At 42.2% G+C, this 27658-nt stretch overlaps 1 protein-coding gene across 1 annotated transcript in view; it reads right to left on the bottom strand.

The window, feature by feature from the left end:
• Positions 1 to 659: 659 nt before the first annotated feature.
• The window catches only part of ADD2 (adducin 2), a 140165-nt gene continuing 113166 nt past the window's right edge, over positions 660 to 27658 (bottom strand). The window contains exons 12-17 of the mRNA XM_082257181.1: positions 27064 to 27312; positions 26728 to 26847; positions 22297 to 22386; positions 19315 to 19480; positions 17684 to 17809; positions 660 to 1501 (exon numbers count right to left, since the gene is read on the bottom strand). Coding sequence (XP_082113307.1) covers positions 1224 to 1501; positions 17684 to 17809; positions 19315 to 19480; positions 22297 to 22386; positions 26728 to 26847; positions 27064 to 27312 — 1029 coding nt within the window. The 3' untranslated portion in view covers positions 660 to 1223. The remainder of the gene's footprint in view (positions 1502 to 17683; positions 17810 to 19314; positions 19481 to 22296; positions 22387 to 26727; positions 26848 to 27063; positions 27313 to 27658) is intronic.

The following is a 27658-nucleotide window of genomic DNA, read 5'->3' as shown; positions in this document are numbered from 1 at the left end:
CAGCTGTAGGCAGTGGCTGCAGGAGCCTGGAATTGTACCCGCGATCTACTAATCATGGATGAAATGCTTTGCAGGCTCCAGGAAAAAAAAATAAATGCACATTTTTTTACCTGAAAAAAAGGTGAAATTATTATTTTATTATCTGCAAACTGGCAGTAATTCCATCAGAACCTGTTGCAGCCGCAGGCCACAGTAAAGAGACCATGCTGCTAGAAAAGTGTTGTAATCACTTTAGTGAATTCCCCCAACAGTATCTTGCTTTACAGGGATGTTACCAAATGTTTAGTGCAATGACAGTGTTGCTTTAAGATTTGGGTTTACCACTCTCAGGCTGGAGCTAAAGGGTGCTTCAAAGGTTTTCAAGAAATTTGCTCAAAGTTTCCTAAAAGATCTGTCTATTTTCGCTGTACACACCCCATTTCAGATAAATGTTTTCACCCTGAAACCATATTGAACTATTAGGCCTAACTGTACTCTGCTCCTCACCTTAACAGGCATCATGCTTTTCTGTCAACACATCATAATAGAGCTATTACTTTTCTATTTCATATTAGCCAGCTGAGTACTATACAGGTTAGCTGTACCCCTGTGTAGGTGTATGCACATCCAGTCCATAAGTGCTATAACTAAAAAGAATTACTGACAACGCCAAGAGAAAATATGTACTAGAAAATGCATTTAAAATAACATTAAATAGCAATAGAGGATTGATCAATGAATGTATTAGAGACCAGACAATTCACTGATCACAGAGGGTCTGATTCTCATTAATCCCACCTATGATGTCATTTAAATAACGGCAGGCATTCAACAACCATTATGCAACCCTCTTCACTGCCACATGACTAAAGTAAGCACATTTCACTCTTAAATACTCAAAAAAATAATGATAAAACTTTGAAACAAACCACAAAAATCCAAAAATGTTGTGGTAGAGAGATGTTGAAAAGAAGCCTACTACAGTGTAAGACAAATATAAAAATGTCATTGTTTTTCTAAGCAGGTGGTCCCAAATGTCAGCGCAGTAACTGAGCTGTACCGGTGCAGGCTGTTCCAATCCCCTAGATAGAAAAATCCTCTTCCGGAATGAGTTTCCCCCTCCCCCCCATCAGACCTTTGTCTCCATTGTGAGTACAGAACAGAGCCGTCACTGCCATGGTTCAGGAAGTGAAGGAGAATGGGCATACCCCTACATCAGGCATCAGTCTTCGAAGACATGGAGATCAAGACTCAGCCTTCTCCTTTTCCTTCTTTTTTCCTTTCTTTAGAAACGAGGGAGTACGGAACTTCTTCTTCTTTTTGGAGGGGGATTTAGTAGGGGATCCCTCCGGAGAGGCATTGGGCACCGTCTCAGTTTTCCCTTTGGGGGTTTCTGTAACTTTCTGAACAGTTTCCTCCTGAGCAGGCTGATCCTCTTCTTTCCCATTTAGCACCACAGCTGGTTGGACCTTTTCCTCTGTAGCTTCTGTTGATAATGGTGCATCCTCCTCCTTCTCTTTTTCTTTAAATAAACAAAAAATATGGAGCAGTGAGTAGAAAATGACATTATTATTATTATGTCAAGACTTCTGCTCTAATTAAGACTAATTAAGATTAATATTTTTCTAAACTGCAATATAAAATTCAAACATTGGGCGTGTACCCAATTTCCCTGAGCTGTGATACAAAATGTAAACAAAATGCTTATGACTTACCTTCATAATTAAAGAACAAGTTCGGGAAGCTTAAAATAGCAGTGTCTGGGGTGTATGTTTAAAATGTACTTACCTCAATGGTGTCCTTTACTGGCAGCAATGCTGCAAAATAGCTCCACTTCTCCCTGTTCATCTGTTCTCCTATGTACATCATGGTGCGTTCGCTTGCCTTCAAGTAGTTGTCCCAGTAAGTCTATGGAGCTGACTACATTATTTAAACAAAGCTCATGGACCAGAAGCTCCTAGCTTCTGATCAGTTTGTATGGGAAGTATATTCACTTTTTTACCCTGCCGTTTTTATACAATGTCTTCAAATTTAAAATTAGGTAATTGGGCTCACCTGAGTGGAGTACCTAATAAAGTGAATCCTCATTTTCATGCTTTAATTGTTCATTAAATCTCTCTTGCAACTACATATCCACTATGGTGGCAGTATAGATCCACTATCTACTATTGTGGCAGTATAGATCCACTATCTACTATTGTGGCAGTATAGATCCACTATGGTGGCAGTATAGATCCACTATCCACTATTGTGGCAGTATAGATCCACTATAAACTATTGTGGCAGTATAGATCCACTATAAACTATTGTGGCAGTATTGATTTATTACACACAAAGTGATATATTTCAACCATTTCTTGCTTTTGATTTTGATGATTATGGCTAGTAAAAACCCAAAATTCAGTATGTCAGAAAGTTAGAATATTGTGACAAAATTCAATATTATAGACTCCTGGTGTCACACTCTAATCAGCTAATTAACTCAAAACACCTGTAAGTGCCCATTCACACTACCGCGACTTGTCAGGTGACCTGTCAGCCTGACAAGTTGCGGTCCATGCAGTGCTACAGGAACCGTTCTAATAGGAGCGACTCAAGTCTCTCCGACTTACAAAATAGTTTCTGTACTACTTCGGGGCGACATCGGAGCGACTTGCATTGACATTCATTAAATGAAGTCCGTGCAAGTCGCACCGAAGTCACGGTGCACGCGACTTCACAGGTCGCCCCCGAAGTCGTGCCGCGGTAGTGTGAACTGGCACTCAAGGTTTCCTGAGCCTTTAACCTCCCTGGCGGTCTTTGTTGTTTTATATTGTTCAATCAATGTTATTTGCTTACTTTTACTTTTTTTTAGCTAAAAACCCTGTGTGGAACTGAACTCCTAACACTATTATTCCTTTCTTGTCTAATAGGAGTGCTAAGCAATTATTAAGGGTGTCTTCCATTGGGCAGGGTGATGGTAGATGAGGGGCTTGGCTCTGAAGTTGGGGAAGATAAACCAAAAAAATGGATTTTTGTAAGAACTTACCGTAAAATCCTTTTCTCTTAAGCTCATTGACAGACGTAGTCTTCTTGATTCTCAAGAGCTGGGTTATGTTGTCTCCGCAGGAGTAGGACTAGGCAGAAAGACAAAACGTTCTGGCTCCACCTTAGGGGCAGTCCCTGAGGGTATATCCTCCCTCTCTCTGCTACAGGGAATCAGTTCTGTTTAAAGCAGTACAGAGAATTTAACCCAACCCAACTCAATGATAGAGGGGCGGGTACTACGTCTGTCAATGAGCTTAAGAGAAAAGGATTTTACGGTAAGTTCTTACAAAAATCCATTTTTCTCTATCGCTCATTGACAGACGTAGTCTTCTTGATTCTCAAGAGCTGGGACATCCAGAAGCAGTGCCACAAATGAGGGGTGGGATTGACAAAATCAAATCCAATCTAGAAGGCCCAACCGGTGCCAAACTAGAAGTTTTAAAGGCTCATTATAAACAAAGAATGAGACTAAAGAAAAATTTTCCAAAGGAAAAAACACCCTCGAGGTAGACCACTGGTCTCCTCAAATTGCGGCCTGCAAAACCTTGCGGCCAAATGAGGCATCAGACGATGCCATTACATCAACTTTATAATGTTTAGAAAAGGTATGCACCGACGACCAGGTAGCCGCCTTGCACACCTGGACCACTGACGCCTGATGGCGAAAGGCCCATGACGCACTAAGTGCCCGAGTGGAGTGCGCCTTAACAGGGAACGGGGGCTCCCGACCCTTAATAGAATAAGCCTGTACTACCGTCTGTCTGATCCATCTGGAAATGGTCGCGGCAGATGCAGGCAACCCCTTTTTGGGTCCATCTGGGATCACAAAAAGTGAATCCGTCTTGCGAAACGAGTCTGTCGTTTTCAAGTATACCCTGATCGCCCGGACCACATCCAAGGAGTGTAACGCAAACTCCCGAGGATGACTGGGCTTAGGACACAGGGAAGGTAATACAATTTCTTCATTCAGATGAAATTCTGAAACCACTTTTGGTAGGAAGGATGGATTCGGACGAAGAACCACCTTATCTCTATGAACCACCAGATATGGTGAACGACAAGATAATGCGGCCAGTTCTGACACCCTGCGTGCAGAAGTAATAGCCACCAAGAAGGCCACCTTCTGGGACAACCTGGGTAGAGGAATCTCCCTAATATCTTCAAAGGGAGGTTTCTGAAGAACCGACAACACTAAATTAAGATCCCAGGGGGGTAACGGCGCGTGCACTGGCGGAGCCAGATGTCGCACCCCCTGGATGAAATTCCGCACCAAGGAATGAGTAGCCAAAGGCTTCTGAAAGAAGATGGCTAATGCTGAGACCTGACCCTTGATAGTACTCAAGGCCAGTTTCTGCTCAACCCCTTGTTGCAGAAAAGCCAATATTCGACTAATCGAATAAGACCGAGGACGGAACCCCAAAGGTTCACACCATGCAATGTAGGACTTCCATGTGCGATGATAAATCTTTCTGGAAGTCGCTTTCCTTGCTTCAACTAGAGTAGGAATAACTGAAGCTGACAAACCTTTGTCCTTCAGCACCTGGGTCTCAATAGCCAGGCCGTTAAAGCCAGCGATCGTAAAGCAGGATGGAAGATCGGTCCCTGAGACAGTAGATCCTCCCTGAGAGGAAGTCTCCACGGGACGTCCGCCACCAGTCTGACCATGTCGGCGTACCAAGCTCGACGAGGCCAGTCCGGAGCTACCAGGATTACTGGGATTCCTTCCTCCTCTATTCTGCGAAGTAGTCTTGGCAGTAACGCGAGAGGAGGGAAGGCATATATTAGCTGGTATTGCCCCCACGGGGCGATCAGTGCGTCTGCGGTTTCTGCTAGAGGATCGCGGGAGCGAGCCACGAATCTCTGAACTTTCCTGTTGAATCGTGATGCCAACAGATCCACATCCGGGGTGCCCCACCGTAGGCACAACTGGTGGAAAACGTCTGGATGGAGGGACCATTCCCCCTGATCCAGGGTCTGACGGCTGAGATAATCTGCCTGCCAATTCTCCACCCCCGGAATGAACACCGCAGAGATTGCTGGAACAAATCGTTCCGCCCAGCGAAGAATGCAAGCCACTTCTTTGGCCGCTCGGGCACTCTTGGTGCCCCCCTGGTGATTGACATAAGCCACGGCCGTGGCATTGTCCGACTGGATCCGAACCGAGCTGCCCTGGAGCTGCTCGGTCCAGTGAATCAGACAAAGTCTGATCGCTCTCAGTTCCAATACATTTATCGGTAACCTGGATTCTTCCGGGGACCAAAGTCCCTGGACAGATAACTGACCGAGAATTCCTCCCCATCCGGATAGACTGGCATCCGTGGTCACTGTCGTCCAATATATTGGCAGAAATGACTTTCCCTGGCTGAGCATCGGAGACCGAAGCCACCATACCAGAGACTCTCTGGTCTGTTTGCTCAATCGGATCTGATTGTCCAGGGATTCCGGATTCCGATTCCATCTGAGAAGAATCTCTTGCTGAAGAATTCGGGTATGGGACTGGGCAAATGGAACTGCTTCGAATGAAGCCACCATCAACCCCAGAACCCTCATGCAAGTCCGAAGGGAAGACCAGCTGTTGGACAGTAACAACTGGACTGCTGATTGAATCTTTCGGAGTTTCCCTACCGGAAGGAAAACTCTTGTCCTGACTGTGTCTAGAATTAGACCCAGATATTCGAGCCTCTGGGTGGGAACCAGAAAAGACTTTTGCTGGTTCACCAGCCACCCGAATTCCTGTAAAGAAATCATAGTAATTTCTATGTTTTGTAGCAAGGTCTGAGGAGACTCTGCATGAAGCAGAAGATCGTCTAGGTAACCTAGAATCGATATACCTCTTTGGCGCAGAAGTGCCAACATTGGGGCCAACACCTTTGTGAAGACCCGCGGAGCCGTGGCGAGACCGAAAGGTAACAAACTGATAGTGGTTCTCCTCTACGGAAAAGCGTAGAAAACGCTGATGTCCTGCGAAAATGGGAATGTGAAGATAGGCGTCCTTGATGTCTATGGACGCTAGGACATCCCCCGGATGCAGGAAGGCTGCTACCGTGCGAATGGACTCCATTCTGAATCTTCTTATGTTGACGAAAGAATTGAGTGCTCTTAAGTCCAGAATTGGACGCACTTTGCCCTCTTTCCTGGGTATTGTAAACAGGTTTGAATAAAACCCTTGAAACCGTTCTGTCCAAGGAACGTGGACTACCACTCCTTGTTGTAGTAAATCTGTGACTGCTCTCCGCAGATCTTCTAAACGATCTGCGGATAGACGGATATTGGAAGGGAAGAATCGCGCCGGTGGGAGAGATCGAAACTCGATCTTGTACCCTGACCTTATGACTTCGCAAACCCATTTGTCCGGGATTCTGGAAAGCCATGGATCCGGGAACCGGCGAAGACGTCCCCCCACCCCAGTTATGGGTGGGGGCGCACCTTCAGGCTTTGGATGGTTTATCTTCAGGTCTGGAGGGGGCGGGCTTTTGCTTGCCCGACCAACGACCCCTGACGCCTCCTGCAGGAGCTTTGGAGGACTTAGTTTTTTCACCCGCTGGACGAAAAAACCTCTTGTGAGCAGAAAAAGAAGGCCCTCGTCTTTGACGAGTTCCTCTACCTTTAAAATTTTGCGGTAAAAAGGTGCTTTTTCCACCGGTGAGATCCTTAATGATCTCATCTAAGTTGGCTCCAAATAGACGCTCTCCTGAAAAGGGGATATTAGCCAATGCTTTTTTGGAACCTTGGTCGGCTAACCAACCTTTTAGCCACAGTGTACGCCTGAGAACCACTGCTGAGACTGATGCTCGCGCCATTAATGGAGTGGCGTCTAACGCCGCATCACATACAAACTGTAACCCCTGTATCATTTGTTCCAACAAATCTGATACCGCCTGAGGGACTTCTTCTAAGTCCCGGCGTAACCACTTGGTCCATTCAGTTACAGCCTGCGAAACCAGACCAATAGCAATTATTGGTCTGAAAGCTGATCCAATCAAGGAAAACATGGTGCGAGACATAGCTTCTATCTTGCGATCCACTGGATCTTTAAAAGACGGAGCGTCTTCTAAAGGAATAACCGTGGCTTTATTCAATCTAGCAATAGGTGAATCCACCACAGGTGGTTCTGTCCATTTCTTAATAAGGGTTTCCTCAAACGGATAACGCCTGTCAATGCGTTTAGAAATATTAAAAGTGCGTTTTGGCAGACGCCATTCTTCTTCGATTGGATTGCCAAAACATTTGGGCAATGGAAAAACCTTCGCCACTTTGATGCGTTTTTTAGTCCCAAAAGGGATCTCAGTTTCAGCTATTTCTGATGGAATACCCTGTAACCTTAAAGTCTCTTGAACAGATACAATGAGTGCGTTTACCAACGCTTCCTCTCGGGCTATGGCGGATGCCGAAACATCCTCCTCACTGTCTGAAGAGACAGGACCCGAGACACCAATACCAGATGAAGTACCTGCAACTGCAGAAATAGGCTCAGAGTCTGAATCCGAGGTTTCAGATAATAAGGGGTTAGGCGGGGGTCGCTTTCTTGCGCCCTGTCCCTGACAAGCCACTTCCACCCGGGACACAAAAGTTTCCATAAAGCTGACAAAGATTCAATTGTCAATGGGGTGCTGGAGGATCTCGCAGACCCCTCGAGGGGATCCGGAGGAGATACATGAGTGGCAGGGTCCATGTTAATACAGGACACCTTTGCCAGCAAAACAAAAAAACTTTTTCTTTTTTTTTTTTTTTTTTTTGTGTGTCTCCCCCTAGCGCAATAGCGCCCCTCAGAGTACCTGCTTCTCGATCCCAGAGAGAGAGAGAGAGGGACCCCCAAGGCTCACCAACCGATGCAGTGCAGTTTCCAACAAACTGCAGTCAGCGTCTGTCTTACACAGACTGGAAGGAGCTGTTTGCTTTTTCCCGAGCAGAAGGCGTGGCTCCGCCCCCTGTGTACGCCTTCCGGCGTTCCCAGCCCTCCACGAGGTAGCTGGGCTCACAAAACATGGCCGCCCCCATAGAAGAGACATAAGACTCCAAAAACATGGCGGCCGGCGTGACCTGAGGACATACATGCATTCGGTCTACGGCAAAATGGCGGCGGACCGCCGATATCGTCTTCCCAGCACATCCACCTGCACTCTGCTAAGAGGTGACATATGGATCTACAGAGATACACTGCACATAAGGTAGGATTATACCTCCTATGTCTGCTGTAATGTTACAGTCTGCTGGGTAGAGTGTTAGCTCTTGAACCAAGTCCACTTCCCACAAACACATGTTGTATTACAAGGGGGACTTGTAAGTATCAGATATATACTGACCATATATGGAGGGGCCCATAATATATACTGCCTCATAATGAGGAAAAAAGGGAACGTTTACTCACCATACCGAACCGACAGGCACCCTCTCTTCACAATACCCTCTCCACCGGGGTGGGGGTTTGTGGACGCCTCGACTCTCTGGTACCTGGCGTCCAAGCGAGACTTTTAACTCGCAAAGTCAGTCCCTTTACTGGGACTCCGTCGCGGCCGACGCAGCGCACTGGTCTGCACGCGCTCGTAGGCAGAAACCGGGGTGACCACTGGATCTCAACATCCAGCCCGTCGCCCGGCCCCGCATACTTACTTGAATATGTCGCGGCCGACCAAGCGCAATGCCATGGTCTGCGCGCGCTCGTAGGCCGGCTGGGGTGACCACAAGTGTCGCCCAGTCCGGCATTTTTGCTTGAAGATCTCACAGGAAAAAACACTGGAGAAAACTACCTAAAAAATGTCTTTTTCTTAAAGAAAAAAAGTCTTGCCAGGACCAAAAAGATCCCAGCAAGGAACTTAGGTCCTTACTCCTGACTAGACAGAAAAAAACTGATTCCCTGTAGCAGAGAGAGGGAGGATATACCCTCAGGGACTGCCCCTAAGGTGGAGCCAGAACGTTTTGTCTTTCTGCCTAGTCCTACTCCTGTGGAGACAACATAACCCAGCTCTTGAGAATCAAGAAGACTACGTCTGTCAATGAGCGATAGAGAAACTAGGGTTGCCACCTCATCCCTTGAATCCAGGACACATGATTATTAAACAGGTTCTGAGGCTGATATAATGCACATAAGGCACGAAGGCCCCTTTCACACAGTCCGTCGGTCGGACGGACTCCATGTATCTCAGTGGGGGATCGATCCGCCGATCCCCCGCTGAGCAGGAGGATGACAGCTGTTCTCCGCGCTGTGTGCGGAGACACAGCTGTCAGGTACCCATGCATCTTTATGGGGGAATCGGATGAGAACGGACCGTCCGTCCGTTCTCATCCGATCCGCTGGATGGATGGAAAATAGGGTTTCCATCTGTCCAGATTTGACGGATCAGATGTCAGCAGATATGTCTCCGCTGACATCCAATGCCCCATAGAGATGCATGGGGTGACCATTCAGATCCGCCAAAAAAACGGACAGGTGGATCTGAACGGTTCACCTGTGTGAAAGGGGCATTAGTGAGTTTAATTACCATCTTAATCAGCCACAGAACTTGTGTAATTAATGTGTGTCCTGGTTTAAAGGGATGAGGTGGCAACCCTACCAAAAACTAAAAGTTAAAACTGAACTCCAGCCTTCTTTTTTGTCTTGCACAGTTGTACAGGCCCCTCTCCTGTACTGAAATCCCCTGCTCTGATTTCTGTGTACACTGTAATCTTCTCACAGATACATTAGAATCAACAACAAATCAGATATAGCCAACCTCGTTTTCTGGCTGGGAGTCATCCGGGATAATTTAGCCCTTTCCTACCCAGCCTTACTATCCTTGACTTGCCCCTTCTATTTAATGGATTTCAGTTTGGATTCAGAATCACATGAAGGGGTTACTACAGCTTCCTTTTCTTACGAACCTATATACAGGGCCCAGCTGTCTCCTGCTAGCAGCAATTATGCTACTGAGTTTAAAATACAGTCTGTAATAAGAATAGAAATTATTTATTTAATCATTTCATTTGTATGTTGATGGGGGAGAGAAAGCAGGAACCAGTGAATGCAAATTTAAGCAGGTTCAGCTTTTATATGCTGAATATAATCATATTAAACTTCCACAGTGCATCCTTTCCTGTTTTCCTGTCTTTTTTTTCTGGTATGCAAAAAAAAAAAAAAAAAAATCGAATGGTTCTGCCAGTTTCTGTAATGTGAATGGGACATCCTTAAGTGAAGTTACCATGCTCACTGGCATGCAATAGTGGCATTGGCATCCCTGTGTGAGGGCTTGTGCATTTGAATTATAGGTTGACGTGGTGATGCCTAACTTGACTAACAGTGGCTTTGGGAGGGAAGAATGTTTCCAGCCTTTCCATTTCACCTCTGCTAACAGCCTTCATCATGCAAAGTCTGGCAGCAGTCAAGAAAAGAATCAGGCAGAGGTCACATGACCCCATGTACAAACATAGTACAAGCCTACTGTTAGAAGAGGAGGAAATTGATATAAAGTACTGAGAAATGTAACTCTTATTTTTTTTCTAAGTACTTGGGAATCCAGATTTTCCCGATTATTACTGACTTCTGTCATTTTGATATAGTTTGTCTGCTTGCATGATTTTTGTACTTCTTATATAATACCCCTATGATTATACCATTAAAGATCTTTTACATTGTTAACTCCATTTTTGGGACTAAAGCCTCATACACACGCACAGATTGTTGGCCGACCGATCGGCCGTCTTTTGTCCAGTGTTGTTTGTTGGTTGAAATGTGCTCTAGACTTGCACTGGACTTTTGTTGGCCAACAAAAACCAACTTCAGAAGTGATGTCATGTTCTGGTTTACTTTCCGTGTGTTTTTTCTTCTCTGAGCATGCCCAGTCTTGCTCATCTGATTTTTGTCTGCCGAAATCTGTACTGACTGACGAACAATCGGCCGTTCTGTTGACGGCCAACAAAAATTTTATAGCATACACACCAGATTTTTTTCGGCCGAAAAGTCGCAGTTGGTTGTCGGAATCATCATACTAACAAGCCGACAATCGGCCGATCGGACGTTGGCTGACAATTTACGGCCAACAATCTGTACTTGTGTACGGGGCTTTACTGACCATTTAGAATGAAGCTAGAACAGCTACAATGGCCCAAAGATGATGGAGGTGTAGCTTTGCCTAACCCATGGTTATACTATATGGCTGCACAATTAAAGCATATGATAGGCAGCATAGCTCAGGCTTATGGGACAGATAAATCTAAACCTGATTCAATGATGTCAATTCTTTTGTTTACTACTGTATTTTAATGGACGATATTCCCTCAGGGTTGGAGACTCTAGTATTTTGCAAATCTAATAAATTGTTCTCAACATATATGCTAATGCAAAGAATAAAATTGGAATAAAACACTACTCAATACCTTGAACTGTACTTCATTTTTGTACTTTGCCCTCGCATCCACTTTAGCAAAGTGTCAACTGTTTCAATAGGGGCACAAATGGTAAAGTTCTCCACCTTACAATGGTATGAGCAGGCTCCTTCTATCATTCACTTCATAAGTAATTGTACTTTTAAAATTTATTGATAGGTTCACTTCAAACAAGGTTGACTGACTTTATACATAACTCTGCACAGCCATTGCCATTTTAGAAAGAGGAAACAGATATGGAGGGAAAGAGGCTCAGCTATTAGCTACCTAGCGACAGAGAAAAAGAGAGAACAAAGTAAAAATACAAGGAAAAGAAGTAGGCACAGCAAAGGAGGGAGAGGTAGAAGGATTTCAAGACAGTGTGTGCCTGCCGCCTCTAACTTCTGGATGTGTCACCATCACAAGAAGAAGCTCACGTCTTTTACAGGCCAATTCATGTAGTATGTGCTTCTGATTTTCTGTTTTATTGTTTAAACTGCACTGTACAAAATGGGTCCAGGGACGGTGTAAAATAAAAAAAATAAATAAAAAAAAATAAAAATAAAAACATAAAAAAAGAATCTTGCTTCCTGCGTCTTTCATCAAAACACACGTTAGATAGAGCTCAATGTTAACACTTGTAAAATCTACCTAAAATACACCATACCAATGGAAATTGGGGCATTTTTTAGGCACTTTTGTTTTATGCATTTTCAAAATAAATCGCAAAGCTGGTGCATGCTTTAGATGTGCTAGACATATCGGGGTGATTTACTAAAGGCAAGACTGCCCATTTTGCAGACAAAATGGTTTCCTGTTTTTTTATTTTCCTAGCATGTGATTGGGTATTCTTTGCAAAGTGAAATTTCACTAAGCTCTGGGGAAGGTTCTCTTGCACAGTGAATAGTCTATTTGCCTTCAGTGAATCCACCACATTGTGCCTCATAATCCAGCCACACTAGACTTGTGTTTTCTTTCATTTGTTTTTGTCAAGGAAAAACCCCAAAACACCACAGTAGAGAAGTGATTTTGACTGGTCTATACTCTCCATTCTAGACAAAAAGTCAAATATGGATTCATATCTCTGCAGACAACTATTATTAGAATTATTAGTCTGCATCTACTTATAATACATTATTGCTGTCTTTTTATTACTTCCCAGTGGCTGTAAAATACCTCCCAATAGTACCTGATGTCCAGCGACGATTTTACGTTTTGGCAACAAAGGCGTATGGATTCACCAAAATGTGGGGGACGTGATTTGTTAATTCCATCTGAAATGGGACTATTTAGCCTCAAGATTTCATATCTGATGCTGGCAAGTACAGTGTTGTGCAGAGTGCTGAATACTTACAAGCAACCAGAAATAAGTAAGTCAAAAAGTTAACAAGTGTTATTAGGAAACAGATGCTGGTTAGATTATTATTTAACAGTATGTGTGTTAGTCACTTTAAAGTCTAATTTAGTAAGGCATGCAAAGAGCAATAATGATGTACAAGGTGCAGTAACCTGTTTGCAGCTGACGACTTCACCATTTATCATTTCAGAATGGTTTGCATGTTAAAAAATCATTGCAAAGTGGCTACTATGGACTACAGCACTTTGTACAAGGCTCTATGCCTTATTACAGAAACCTGCATGGATAAGAGTCATTACAGTCAGCCAAATATTTAAAGAGCCAGCAAACATAAGAATATATTATTGGCTTATTCAATTGGGTACTGCATTGATGACTCCCTAAGCATGTTTGCCCACAGCCAACACTCAGGATTCAATTAACTGAGGTCTTCTCTTATATAATAGAATTCTAATTGGTTGCTACACGTCAATGCTTTGGAAATACAATTTCATAATCATAGTAAGGATAAAGAACATAAAAGAGCTACTATTAACATTATTAAATGTATGTGTTATGGGGGGGAAATGCTGAGTGTACCTCAGGACCTCAAGAAGCAGCAAATACTATGGCCAGTAGTAAGGACCAGCATGTGGAGGCTTCTGCTGACTATTGCAGAGTCAATGGTTGCCATGTCAGTATTGCTGGTATCTCATTTAATTTATTTATGCAGAACAGTGATTCATGAATGAAAGCTACTATAGCAGGTTTCAGTCATAAATCAAAGCAGAGTAGGTGGGAGAAAAGACAAAAAAGAAAAGAAGGTGCACTGACCTAGTGCATCACTGCTAAAACCATTTATTAAAATATTAAAAAGTATACAAAATACTCACAAGGCAGGTGTGATAATACACACATCAACATTGCATATACAATCTCTAAGGTAGCCAAGGTCCCATATGTAGCAAATAGGCATGCAGAGTGTCGCATGGGGCTACTGTGGCTGGGCTGACGCGTTTCAGGGGCGAACCCCCTTCCTTAGAGCCAGAAAAGTTGCAGCAACTGTATACTTTTTAATATGTTAACAAATGGTTTTAGCAGTGATGCACTAGGTCGGTGCGTCCTCTTTTCTTTTTTGTCTTTTCTCCCAGTTGGCTCTGGATACCCTTGTTCCTGAGGGGGCAGCAAGACCATTGGCTCTTTTACCATCTGAGTCTGAAGTGCACCTCTCTCTACTCAGTCAGATTCTACTTGAGCGCAGGAGATTTGCTTTACTACTCAAAGCAGAGTAGGACCTGACCTGTCCAACTGAATCCTGTAGACTCAGTCACTGCAGTTTACAGAGGGAGAACAAAGCTCTCCCTGCATAATCATAAGAGCTCTATTACAGCCAGGTCCTGTGCTGGTTACGTTGCAGGCAACTGTCGCACTGACAATGGAGCAGACTGCCACTGGTTACATAGGCAGAGCCGTGCTCTCCCGGTGTAATCTGCAGGACTGAGCTGTCAAATTGCACTAGGAATATGAATTGAACTAGGACTATGGGTCATGGAAACTCTGCAACAGCTCAGTCCCGCAAAGTGCAGGACACAGCTGGGCAATACAGAGACAGGAAAGAATCTGGTCTCAGCTGTTCCCCTCACAGTGGGCATCCAAGGCAGGTGCCACCTTGGACTAGTCCTGGAGTCAGCAGTGCATTTAAAAATATTTCTCCCACCTCTGCTATAAAGTCCACCTCCAGCTACTGTTTATTTTTTAGTTTAGGATAGAGTGGAAAAGAGTTATAATTATTATTTTTTGTCTATGATCCCCTTGTGAGGTTTTCCCCTCAATTCCTGTCATCCTGTGATCCCCTTAAAATAAATGGGGGGTGATTGAAATAAAAATATTAATAGTATACAAGTTCTAACCCTTCATTATTCCTCTAAAATGTTTTTTTAAATTAGTCTGTGTCCCTGTTGGAGACATCTCATCATTCCCTGTTTTGACAGGAAATCTCACCAATAGGGACACAGAAAGTAAAAGAAAACCCTTACAAGGATTCTACAAAAATTGGAGAATTCCCCTAGATTGGGACTTTTTAGGCACAGAAAATTAGATATGTAGAAAGATTATATTTTATTAAGCCAATATGCAAAATGGTGAGATTAAAAAATATAACAAGCAGCAATCAATAACATAGTTTACAACCATATATTCCAGAAACCAAAGCCCAACATGTTTCGAAGATTAGACTCTTCTTCCTCAAGGGTGGGTCTGAATAATGCTCTGTCAACACAGAAAAATAGTCACAGAATCGTACATATGATGGTATATGCATATTAAATTATTTATACAGGAGACATTTTTTCAAAAATATAAATGCTGGAGCACTTACAGGGTTGACTATGTGTAGGATTCATGGTTTTCTATCTTTACAACAAGCGGGACACTGCCAAGTAGACCGGGGCTAACTTGTTGATTTTAAAAGTTCTTTGCAAGCACCATGAATCCAATCCTGGTGCTTGCAAAGAACTTTTAAAATCAACAAGTTAGCCCCGGTCTACTTGGCAGTGTCCCGCTTGTTGTAAAGATAGAAAACCATGAATCCTACACATAGTCAACCCTGTAAGTGCTCCAGCATTTATATTTTTGAAAAAATGTCTCCTGTATAAATAATTTAATATGCATATACCATCATATGTACGATTCTGTGACTATTTTTCTGTGTTGACAGAGCATTATTCAGACCCACCCTTGAGGAAGAAGAGTCTAATCTTCGAAACATGTTGGGCTTTGGTTTCTGGAATATATGGTTGTAAACTTGTAAACTATGTTATTGATTGCTGCTTGTTATATTTTTTAATCTCACCATTTTGCATATTTGTTTAATAAAATATAATTTTTCTACATATCTAATTTTCTGTGCCTAAAAAGTCCCAATCTAGGGGAATTCTCCAATTTTTGTACTTTAAAGGGATGTGGCACTATATATAAGAACGCTGGTCAAGAGCAAATTCTTGTTACAAGGATTCTAACTCCACATCACACATCCAATAGTAGGTAAAATAGTATTTGTCTGGAGTTATTTCATTGTGTATTTTTTATAATAGTCTTCTGTAACTACATATTTATTTAGGAATGTTAATAAAACTCTTTTATGCAAACCATTTAACTTATATGTTGTGGCCCTTTAAATACCAGCATTTAACATGCATTAGTACCCGGGTCCTGTGAGAAGAAACATAATGAAAATCTTTGGTGTACAGAAGAAAATATCACTCAGCACACATGTGCTGCCATTATAGAGTTTCTGAGGGTGGTCTGTGTTACCATTTAATGTAGCTTGCAAGCTGTGGATACCATGCAGTAAACAGTTTTTTTAATAAAACATATAAAGGCAGATTTTGGAGGCGTATCCATGCTTTACAGGAAAGTCAGAATTGGACAAAGAAGTAAAGATCTGCAAGTAAATATTTTTTGTGAGCTCCAATGAAATGGATTCATTTGTTTTACAATAAATCAAATGGTTGAAAAACTGTTAGCGTACATGGTAACTACGGAGCTGCACAGTAAAGTTGGAGAGTGGTTTCTGGGAAAGCAGTAGCAAAAGAGGGGTGGTCGACAGCAAGCCAGGCCATCTATACTTACTACAGCGACAGGTATTCAGAGTCTGAGGTGACTCCTGCCATGAGACAGCACATGGAAAGAGAAGGGGAAACATTGTGGCGACACACACACACAAAGACACAATGACAACGTATGATCACAATGGATATTGATAGAGCTGAAGTGGGAAGAGAAGATAAGGACAGAAGCACTGAGAGCAATATTCCAAGTGACAGGGCCTAGTCCCCGTCAGTGTATTATAATTCATTATATAACTGGCCATGGCTATACAACGCTACTCTTTATCTTTAATCATACACAATGTAGAAAGTCCATATGAAGTTATTCTCCACCGATTACAGAGAGAGAGAAGTTGCAGCTTGCCTATTGTGGTCTCCTAAAACTAGTAAAAATACCTCCTTGACAAATACCATATTTTCCGGCGTATAAGACGACTGGGCGTATAAGACGACCCCTTAATTTTCAAGTTAAAACATAGGTTTTGGGCTATACTCGCCATATAAGACTACCCTCCTTCTGAAGCAAGGCAACACCATTGAAAAACATCAGATTTCTCATAGATCTCCAAGGTACCCTAGTACTGTAATACATGTAATCTCTCATAATATCTCCAAGGTACCCTAAGTATTACCAGTAGATGTAATCTCAAGACGTTGGCTGTGCGGGAATCCTGTACCGGTATACTGTATGTACCGCAGCTTTCGGCTACATACAGCATACTGCGCTGAGCCAATCACATTCTATTATTGAATGCAAAGCCTGCTCGGATTGGCAGAGTAAGAGAGGCGGGCTGATGTTACTCCGCCAATCCGTGCAGGCTTTTCATTCAATAATGGAATACATCGCTCTCCCTGATTGGCTCATCGCAGTACACTGTATGTAGCCGAAGCTACGGTACATACGGTATACCGGTACAGGATTCCCACACAGCCAGCATCTTGAGAGATTACATCTACCGGTAATACTTATACTTAGGTTACCTTGGAGATATTATACTCGGCGTATAAGACAACCCCCCATTTTTGGGGGATTTTTTTGAGGTTCAAAAGTAGTCTTATACGCCTGAAAATACAGTACCTTTATGGTTTAACTATCCAAAGAAAAGGGTTATTGAGAAATAACATACACACATTTCAAGAAATAACTTGTGTGAACGAAACAAAATTTGCAGGTGAACTTGGACTTGAATATAACATGGAATCTTGATTTAATTTCATAAAAATTCCACTGAAATATATCACTAAGAAAGACTTCCCTTAAAAACATTTGGTATGATGTATAGATCTAACATGGACATACTGTACGTTGGGGCTCAGTATCTAGAAACATACTAAAATTATGCTACAGTCCACCAAAAAGTTTCTGCATTAGAACACATGTAAGCTAAGGACCTACCTTCTGAGGATTTGGAAGGAGACACAGTCAGAGCGGTTGTCTTCGTAGGACTTCTAACAGGAGAGGTGGGTGGTGTTACCAGTGATGGTTGGGACTCATTCTCAATACCTTCCTTATCTTCTGCATCTGTAGGCACAAAAGTATGTGTTTCTCTCTCACAAAACCCATAAAAAAAAAAGCATTCCCTGTCAGTGCCGAGAGCATATCTCATTATGATATAGAACACCTGTTTATTCTAACCTGAACTTGGGAACCCTCAAAGGACAAGAACTCTAGATGATAAATAATAACTGTAGGAATGAAAAAGTGCATGTGTTGTTAACAACGCATCCATTCATTCATTACCCAGATCTAGAAATATGATCCTGAAATAAGTTGCTATGGGTGACATAACAAATATACTTTTAGGTACTATTCTACGTGGATATATAATGACAAAACAAATATGGAAGTAAACTTCATGCAGCAGTTTATATTTTGAGGCTATCTGGAAAAGAAGCTCAATCACATTACTTAGGTTCGTTCCTATTACTCCACCTGTGCACATGTAGGATTATCTATAATCATGCAGTGTTGATGGAAGCAGAAAACTTTGGTGCCAGTATGTTTGGGTGCAGGAAGGTTAGTCGTTGGCCAAATGGGTACCAGTAGTGCAGAGGAGGTGAATATAAAAACAAGGACTTACATTTAATTAGAGAGAGCTATAGTAAGGTTTGTGGTCACAGTGAGGATTTGTAGGAAGATTAATGTTAGGCCAGCCATACACTGTTGGAATCTCAGCTGGTTCAGCAGGAACTGGCTGAGATTTCAACTGTTAATGGGCAGGCTAAATGTAGGTCAATCAACTTGGGTACAACCAACCTGCAGGATTCTCTTGTGTGGTTGCCGGAAAGAAATTCACACCTGTAATGCCAGCTTTAAGGTTAGGACAGACTATCTAATTAATTTTGTTTTCCCCTGACAAGTCAGTGAAGATGTCTGTGATGTCTCATCCTCACTGTGCTTGATGAGTTAAACACAAATGGTCAAGTATTGTGTGAATACCTTAAAGTGTTACTAAACCCACAACAGTAAAGTCAGTGGTCTGTGTGGGTAGAGTAGAGTAGAGCATGCTTGTTGTACTCACTGTGGAACCTAAGGGGTTAATCCTCTGCATTGTGTAAAAAAGGTTGTTTAATCCTGTCTTCTATGATCCTCTCATTCTTCCACTGCCCCCAATCCATCTGCTGATAGCACAGAGCCTTGGAGTCACTCTGCACATGCTCAGTTTGGTGTGCATTGCTAGAGAGTTTTTATTTTCTTGGGAGAGTGAATGTGATGAGCACAGGGCTAATCAACACTGACCAGACAGAGGGTCAGGAGTCCTGCAGCCTCATAGGACAGTTAGAGTAGAATGAAAAATCCTCCTACAAGCTTTAACCAGACACTGATAGAAGTCATAAGACTGCTATATACTGCTGATGAGAAAAGGTATTTAGCATTTTATATTTACTAAAATAATTGCATTTCCATGTACGGTGGGAGACCAGATATAGTGAATGCAGGTTCATGGGTTTAGTAACACTTTAAGACTGTTCTTCCTCATAAACTGATGCTAGCTAGATAGATCTTAAATTACAGGTCATGCTTACCATCAAAAGCAATTTTTTTCCTCTCCACCTCTTTCTTATACTCTTCCAGCTCCTGGTCTGTCAGCTGGCTGAATGGGTTAGGTGGTTCTGGTTCAGGTGAGGCCTCTTCCACCGGCTGTTCATTGAGCTCTGCTTCTGTTTTAGTAGCTAGATGACTGTCTGCAGACTGCAAGTGAAGGGTTAGGTTAAAGATTTACAGTAATGTACAGAAATGCCTTTTAAAAAGAGAAAATATTCATAAATCACCACCTCTAAATTGATGCATCAATAAATGTAATTATGATTGATTTTCCAACTGATAGTGAAATGAATCATCTACCCTCGCACTGTTGCTGGTCAACTGATTTGATTTTGAATCTGATCTCATTTAAAAGGCACAATGCACTTGAAAGAAGGCAATATTTGCTCTTCTATGTGTGGTTGACTGTAAAATTGATAACACACGATCCTAAATCTTTCTTTGTTTTATTGTCTCATTTTCTGGTAATTTAGTAAGTTTCACTGGCTCTGGGAAATTTTCAACAAACTTGCACAGTCTGGGCTTTGTTGATTATACTTGAGCTAATAAAAAAAAGGCTTGCTTTATATAGCGTAAGAATTGGCTTCTAATACCAAAAAAGTTCCCACATTTAGTTTATGAGCTGGACTACAAAATTATCTACAGTGGTGATCGAAAGTTTGGACACCCCACGTAAAAAATTGTATTAATGTGCATAAAGAAGCCAAGGAAAGATGGAAAAATCTCCAAAAGGCATCAAATTACAGATTAGACATTCTTATAATATGTCAACAAAAGTTAGATTTTATTTCCATCATTTACACTTTCAAAATAACAGAAAACAAAAAAATGGCATCTGCAAAAGTTTGGGCACCCTGCAGAGTTAATATCTTGTACTGCCCCCTTTGGCAAGTATCACAGCTTGTAAACGCTTTTTGTAGCCAGCCAAGAGTCTTTTAATTCTTGTTTGAGGTATCTTTGCCCATTCTTCCTTATAAAAGTCTTCCAGTTCTTTGAGATTTCTGGGCTGTCTGTCACGCACTGCTCTTTTAAGGTCTATCCATAGATTTTCAATTATGTTGAGGTCAGGAGATTGTGAAGGCCATGGCAAAACATTCAGTTTACGCCTCTTGATGTAATCCCCCGTGGATTTCGAGGTGTGTTTAGGATCATTATCCATTTGTAGAAGCCATCCTCTCTTTAACTTCATCTTTTTCACAGATGGCATCAAGTTACCATCCAAAATTTGCTGAAATGTTATTAAATCCATTTTTCCTTCTACTCATGAGATGTTCCCTGTGCCACTGGCTGCAATACAACCCCAAAGCATGATTGATCCACCCCCATGCTTAACAGTTGGACAGAGGTTCTTTTCATTAAATTCTGTGCCCCTTCTTCTCCAAACGTACCTTTGCTCATTCCAGCCAAAAGGTTCAATTTTAACCTCATTGGTCCACAGAACTTGTTTCCAAAATGCATCAGGCTTGTCTATATGTTCATTTGCAAAGTTCAAACGCTGATTTTTGTGGTGAGGACGTAGAAGAGGTTTTCTTCTGATGACTTTTCCATGAAGACCATATTTGTACAAGTATCTCTTTATAGTGGAATAGTGTACCACAACTCCAGTGTCTGCCAGATCTTTCTGGAGGGATCGTGCAGCCAAACGTGGGTTTTGAATTGTTTTTCTCACAATCCTGCGAGCTGTTCTGTCTGATATTTTTCTTGGTCTTCCAGACCTTGCTTTAACTTCCACTGTTCCTGATGACTGCCATTTCTTAATTACATTCAGAACAGAGGATATTGACATCTGAAAACGCTTTGCTATCTTCTTATAGCCTTCTCCAGCTTTGTGAGCATCAACTATTTTCAGTTTCAGTTTTCTAGACAACTGCTTTGAAGATCCCATGGTGCTGATTGTTGGGGCAATGTTAGATGAGTCTGGGCATTTAAAACCTTTGAGATTGACATCACCTGGTCTTCCCAGATGATGATTGAGAACAATCCATGACACTGGCAGGTCTGAGCCTTGCAAAGGGGGCAGTGCATGCTATAAATTCTGCAGGGTGCCCAAACTATTGCAGACGCCATTTTTTTTTCTGTAATTTTGAAAGTGTCAATGATGGAAATAAAATTTAACTTTTGTTGACATATTATAAGAATGTCTAATCTGTAATTTGATGCCTTTTGGAGATTTTTCCATCTTTCCTTGGCTTCTTTATGCACATTAATACAAATTTTTACCTGGGGTGCCCAAACTTTCGATCACCACTGTATGTGTTTTTCAACCAAAAAAAGATGAAAGAATTGACTTTATTCAAAACAGCCTTTCCCTGCTATAACAGGAGGTGACATGTTGGGGCAGGAAGAGTCACTCTAGGAGCTATATTAAAAAGATCTTGCTATTGGTGCCCCCAGTAGATAAATAAAGTCAATTGATAATTCAAATTCGAGTGTGGATGTGAGCCGGATCTCTTAGCGGCAGTAGGTGTTTTTGTTGTTTGAATTGGTGATTCAAATCCCCAGCCTCTTCAAAAATCCTAAAGTTAAAATTTCAGCTTTAGTAGAAAAAATTGATTTTGTATTTAGCTCCAACCAACTATACAGAAGCCACAAAAATTGTTATTGCTAAACTTAATCAAGATGTACATAAGCAAACAAGTGCAGTCTATATTTATCCATTACGTGTTACTAGGGGTAGACATAAAGTGGTATTAAACCCTTTAGGAGTATGAGGAAGCTACTGTTGGCTTGATTTAGAAAGACAAGGTAAAGCTAGCCACTTATTTAGGCGATATGCAGTGATGTGGAGCTCATCCAGGGCTGCCACTACATGTAGAGGAGTCAGGCTTCCAGACACATACAAAGTGTGTTATGTTATTTCAGTCATGTGTTCAGTGAAAGTTTTAGTCTAAAGACTTGGCACTTTAATGCGGGCAAATAATACTTAATTAAAACTGGCATATATATAAAAAAAATGTTTGTACCGGACTTCTGCTTTTATCAGTTATCACACTGGCTAATAACTGAGACTGTGGACCAGCGGACTTTACGTCTTGACGATTTTGATCCCGGATCTGTAAAAAAAAAAAAAAAAACGCAAGGGAAATTCAAAAATAAGCACTTGATTGGGTGATGGAAATCAACAGAGCTTTACCGCAGTGACAAAGCTCTGGCGGAAATGAGTGCAACTGCACTTGCAAAGTACACAGTCTATTTTCCCTTAGTTAATCCCCTCCCAATGTAAATTTAGAAGACAAAAAATGAGTATAATATAATGCAATATAAAATGTTTGTATGTTGGTATTAAATGTTAGATTCCAATTTTATTACAGGTGGAAAAACTCATCAGTACCTTTTTAATCTCCTTACATTTCACAGCTGGAGGTAATATACCGCATACAGTATACCAAACATAAAAAAATACAAAGTGATCACAAACCAAATTTTTAAACTACCAGTCAGAAATCTTTATTAATGATGGACATGTGTATTGAGATTAGTGTTTGGCGAACAGTTCGGCCAGAGCGTGAGTTTGGGCCGAACATTGGCTGTTCGCCCATTCGGCAAACATCTGAATTGTCAGAACATTTGACCGTTTGTTCGGCCCGCCGAATGACCACAATGCACTGATTGGGTGAAGCAATGAAAGCTTTGCCCAATCAGGGCTCATAGCACTGTCAGAGCCATGATTGGACACTGTTATGATGACTCTATCCAATCATGGCTCATTGCTCTTAGTCCCACCCCACACTATAAAAATATTCTTCCCATAGTGGCCATTTGCAGTGTGATATTGGCATGGAAAGAGATAAAACAGGGCTCTGTTCAGTGCTACTAGCGAGTTAGTGTGCTTTAGTGGGCTATTGTAATTCTATTGTGAGTGTAAAGTATCATTTTATTCTATCAGGGCAGGTTTTCTGCAGTACATTTCAGTACGTTACTGCACGTTTAACGCAGTATATTGCAGTGCGTTAGTGCATGTTTACGGCAATATATTTCAGTTTGTTGGTGCAAATTTAGTGCAGTATATTGCAATACGTTATTGCATGTTTAAGGCAGTATATTTTAGTGCGTTTGTGCACATTTACTGCAGTATATTGCAGTGCGTTATTGTATGTTTACCGCAGTATATTTCAGTGCGTTGGTGCATGTTTACCGCTGTATATTTCAGTGCATTGGTGCACGTTTATCACAGTATACTGCAGTGTGTTACTGCATGTTTACCGCAGTATATTGCAGTGCGTTAGTGCATGTTTACTACAGTATATTTCAGTGTGTTGGTGCATGTTTAACGCAGTATATTTAAGTGCGTTAGTGCACATTTAACACAGTATATTGCAGTGCATCAGTGCAGTTTTATTGCAGTATATTGTAGTGTGTCAGTGGAGTGTGCATGTGTAGTGAGTACTCAAGTTAAAGTGCACCAAACACCGCTTTCCATTGATTAACCACTTGCCGACCGCTCACGTTGACCGTACTGCGGCAAAGTGGCTCGATTCCATCCAGCGATGTAGACCTATGTCGCTGGACTCCTCCCCCTGTAGGCGGTGCTCGCGCGCCGCCGGAGGCGCGCTCCCGCTGTTTTCAGTCACAGCCGGAGTCGGGCCAGGGGAGGAGCGGCGGTGATCGCCGCTGCTCTTCCCCGATCGTCGGGTAATCGAGTTTGGAGATCCGCCCGCTTGTGTAAACAGAGCGGGCGGATCTCCTAAGTGACAAGGAGTGACAGATTGCAGTGTTCAGCATAGCTGAACATGCGATCTGTCCTTGTGTCACTCAGTCACCTCCCCCCACACACGTTAGTAAGCACCAGACATACATTAACCCCTCCCTCTCAAATAAAATTAACCCCTTCCCTGCCAGTGTCATTTTTACAGTAACAGTGCATATTTATAGCACTGATTACTATAGAAATGTCACTGGTACCCCCAAAAGTGTCAAAAATGTCAGTCAAGGGTCCGATCTGTCCGCCGCAATGTCGCAGTCCCGCAAAAAAAATCGCAGATCGCCGCCATTACGCGTTAAAAAAAAAACACCAAAAATGACAGAAATCTTTCCCTTAGTTAGTAAACACAATAACTTTTGCGCAAACCAATCAAAATACACTTATTGTGATTTTTTTTTACCAAACATAGGTAGCAGAAAACAAATTGGCCAAAAATTAAAAAAAATTAGATTTTTACATTGTTTTGGGGGGGAATTTCATATAAAAAAAATGTTAAAAATATTGTTATTTTTTCAAAATAAACGCTCTTTTTTGTTTAAAGTGCAAAAGGTAAAAATCGCACAGGTGATCAAATACCACCAAAAGAAAGCTCTGTTTGTGGGAAAAAAGGACATAAATTTTGTTTGGGTACAGCGTCGCACGACCGCGCAATTGTCAGTTAAAGTCGCACAGCGCCGAATCGCAAAAAGTGGCCTGGACGTAAGACAGCAAAATCCTCCGGTGGTAAAGTGGTTAAAGTGCATTCATGTACACATTTCCCCGTCTTTAATAAATGTTGTTAATAAGCCCCCCATCATGTCTGGGAGGCCAACAAGGAGAATCAGATGTTCCCATGGCACTGTGAAGGTGCCAGCAGCATCTGTGTCCACAGGCAAAGGTGGACATGGTCTTTCCTCAGGCAGGGCATCATTTCCTCGGTTTAGTGATGTTGCCATGCAATCCAGCCACAGAATGCAGAGGAGGTGGTGGACTGGCTTACTAAACCATCCTCATCCTCTATCACCCAAGCAGAGACTAGTGTGCAGTCCACCACAGCTGCCAGAGTGGCTTATTCTGCCTCCTTGTCCACCACCAACATCAAAATCCCAATTTTTCCACCATTGTTTGGCCGGAGCATATCATTTACATTTTTGACAGCAAGGTCAATTCTTGCTTTCATCAAAAGTACCTCTATGTGATTACGGTGTGAAGGCACAACCAAAACCCAAAGCCCAATTGTTTTGCACCTGTTACTTTTATGCAAAGTCTGCGAAAGAGACACCAGAATGTATCCAAAAAACGTGAATCTTGTTCCGAGTGCTCCAAATTGTGGCCTCATCATACAGACTAGCTCCCCAAGCCATTGTTTACAAAATAAAGAAAACTTGCAGGGAAAAGCCATTTTTCTGGCTTTATAAGACCCCGTTCACATTGGGGCGAAGCTACTTGCCGGGGCGACCTCACAGGTCGCGGTGCGCAGCTCGCACCGCAACCTCGGAGCGGCCGGCACGGACTTCATATCATTGAAGTCAATGCAGGTCGCTCCGGGTCGCCCCAAAGAAGCTCCGGACCCTTTTTCTAAGTCGGAGCGACTTGTGTCGCTCCTATTAGAACAGGTCCACAGCTTCTCTATGGCAGGCGACCTACGGCGACCTGTCAGGCGAGCAGGTCGCCTGACAGGTCGCCCCAGTGTGAACGGGGTCTAAAAGTCATTATTGCCGCAACAGCTTCTATACACAGTACAGATGTGCCACTTTACAGGCAGACTAAGGGGATCCCCAGGCACTATATTTAAAGGAATTTTTTTATTTTTATTGTTTCACTCAAAACATTAGTAAATCACTGGTCATTTAAAAATGATGTTTTTTTACAACCTTTTTTTTTTATTGATACATGTCCCCAAGGGCAGTATCCGGACCCCCATAACCATTGTATGCCTAATTACTTGCATATAAGCCTTTAAAATGGGCACTTTCAAATGTTTCAGTTCGGGTCTTCAATGGGGTATGGTACTCGGTTCTGAACTTTTGCTATGTTCGAAAATTCTGCCGCAAACCGAACCGGGGTCGTTCGGCCCATTTCAAATTTATATTTTCTTTTACCTCGCACTATCATTCTGCCATTCCTCTTGCCTGGTGCTAATACCCTAAAACAGGGGTTTCCAAACTTTCTAAATATAGTGCCAGTTTACTGTCCTTCAGGTCTTAGAGGGGCAGAAAGGTGGGCATTGAGAGTAGAAATGCCTTGGCGTCAGTTGGAGTAAACAGTGCCCCATCTTTGGTATTAGGGGGAGAAATAGTGCCCCATTGTTGGTATCAGTTAGAAGAATAGTACCCATTGTTGGTTTCAATGGGAAGAATAATGCCCCATTGTTAGTGGCAGTGGGGGAAATAGTGTCCCATTGTTGGTGGCAGTGGGAGGAATAATGTCTCCTATCAGTGAGAGGAATAGTGCCCCAAGGGCCAGATAAAGGCAAGCAGAAGGCCGCAGTTTGAAGACTACTGCTCTAAAACATCTACCTTTACTATTTCCTTATAATGTTTCATTTGGTTCAAAGGTGGAACAGGATCTTTGATTGGGGCATCCACTCAATTTTGAGTGGACCTGCATTTCAAGTTCTAAATAGAATATATAAAGGGTATAATGGATGGGATGTAAGTCCATTTTCGTAGCTGATCACTGAGCACAGTTATCCATACAATATAATATTTACCTTGTTTCTGGTCTCCAAGACTTCACGTGGGTCTGTAAAGAGTGGTACAAACTGGTTGGGGTTCTCTATACGTATGGGCATGCCGCTGCTAGGCTTTACCACTTCATCTGCTTTCATCCACTGTCAAAGAAGAGCAGAGGTAATAAGTATGAAAAAGAAGATTTACAGAACATCTGCTACCATAATGACATTATCTTTTATTTATGTAGCATTATATATCAATTATAAAAGTAAACAGTGATGAAATGAAAATCAACTATCTTTGTGTATACTCAACATATCTGCTATCTTTGTGTATACTCAACATAAAGCAGACCATGTCTTGGGGCTCCCTACCGTGGTCTTGCTCCTTGGGCTGCTTACGCTGTCTTCAGCCACATTGACTCGTAGGTAGGTGTTGGGAGTGTTCAGCCAGCGTGTCTTTTCTTTTTGCTGCTTTTGGGCATGCTGTCGTAATGTGGAGATAGGGACCCCTTCCTCCTCAAAAAAAAAAGCAGTCACGGTGGCTGGGATCTCCACGTCACTCTTGTGTCTTGTCTTTTCTTGCACAAATGGGTGACGGTAAGTATAACCTGTACGGTAACCCTGTTGGAAATAACAGAATTCATAGGTTTATGATAACTCTGTTATTTGTGGTTAATACTGTTTATTCTTGTTTTTAAGAAGCAGGGAAGATGAAGAAATGAGTAAGTTGCCAATGTTGACTTTCTTCTGAAAATACTATCTGCCTGGCTTCCCCTGGTTTCAATTATTTCATTGTCACAGACCTGAAACAAGTATACAGCATGTGATATTGGAGTGAAGTCTGGACTCCTGATTTTCATACTTGTTTTGAGTCAGTGACATATAAAATACTTAAGTAGTTGAAATAGAATTACAAAGAGGCAAAGATTATTTCTGAATTGAAAGCAATGGAAGCCCGTGTCTTTCT

Source organism: Pelophylax lessonae (genome assembly GCF_965119305.1).
Source record: "Pelophylax lessonae genome assembly, chromosome: 4".
Classification (NCBI taxonomy): Eukaryota; Metazoa; Chordata; class Amphibia; order Anura; family Ranidae; genus Pelophylax; species Pelophylax lessonae.
The sequence above is the reverse complement of the archived record's forward strand: the minus strand, read 5'-3'. Positions and strand labels throughout refer to the sequence as shown.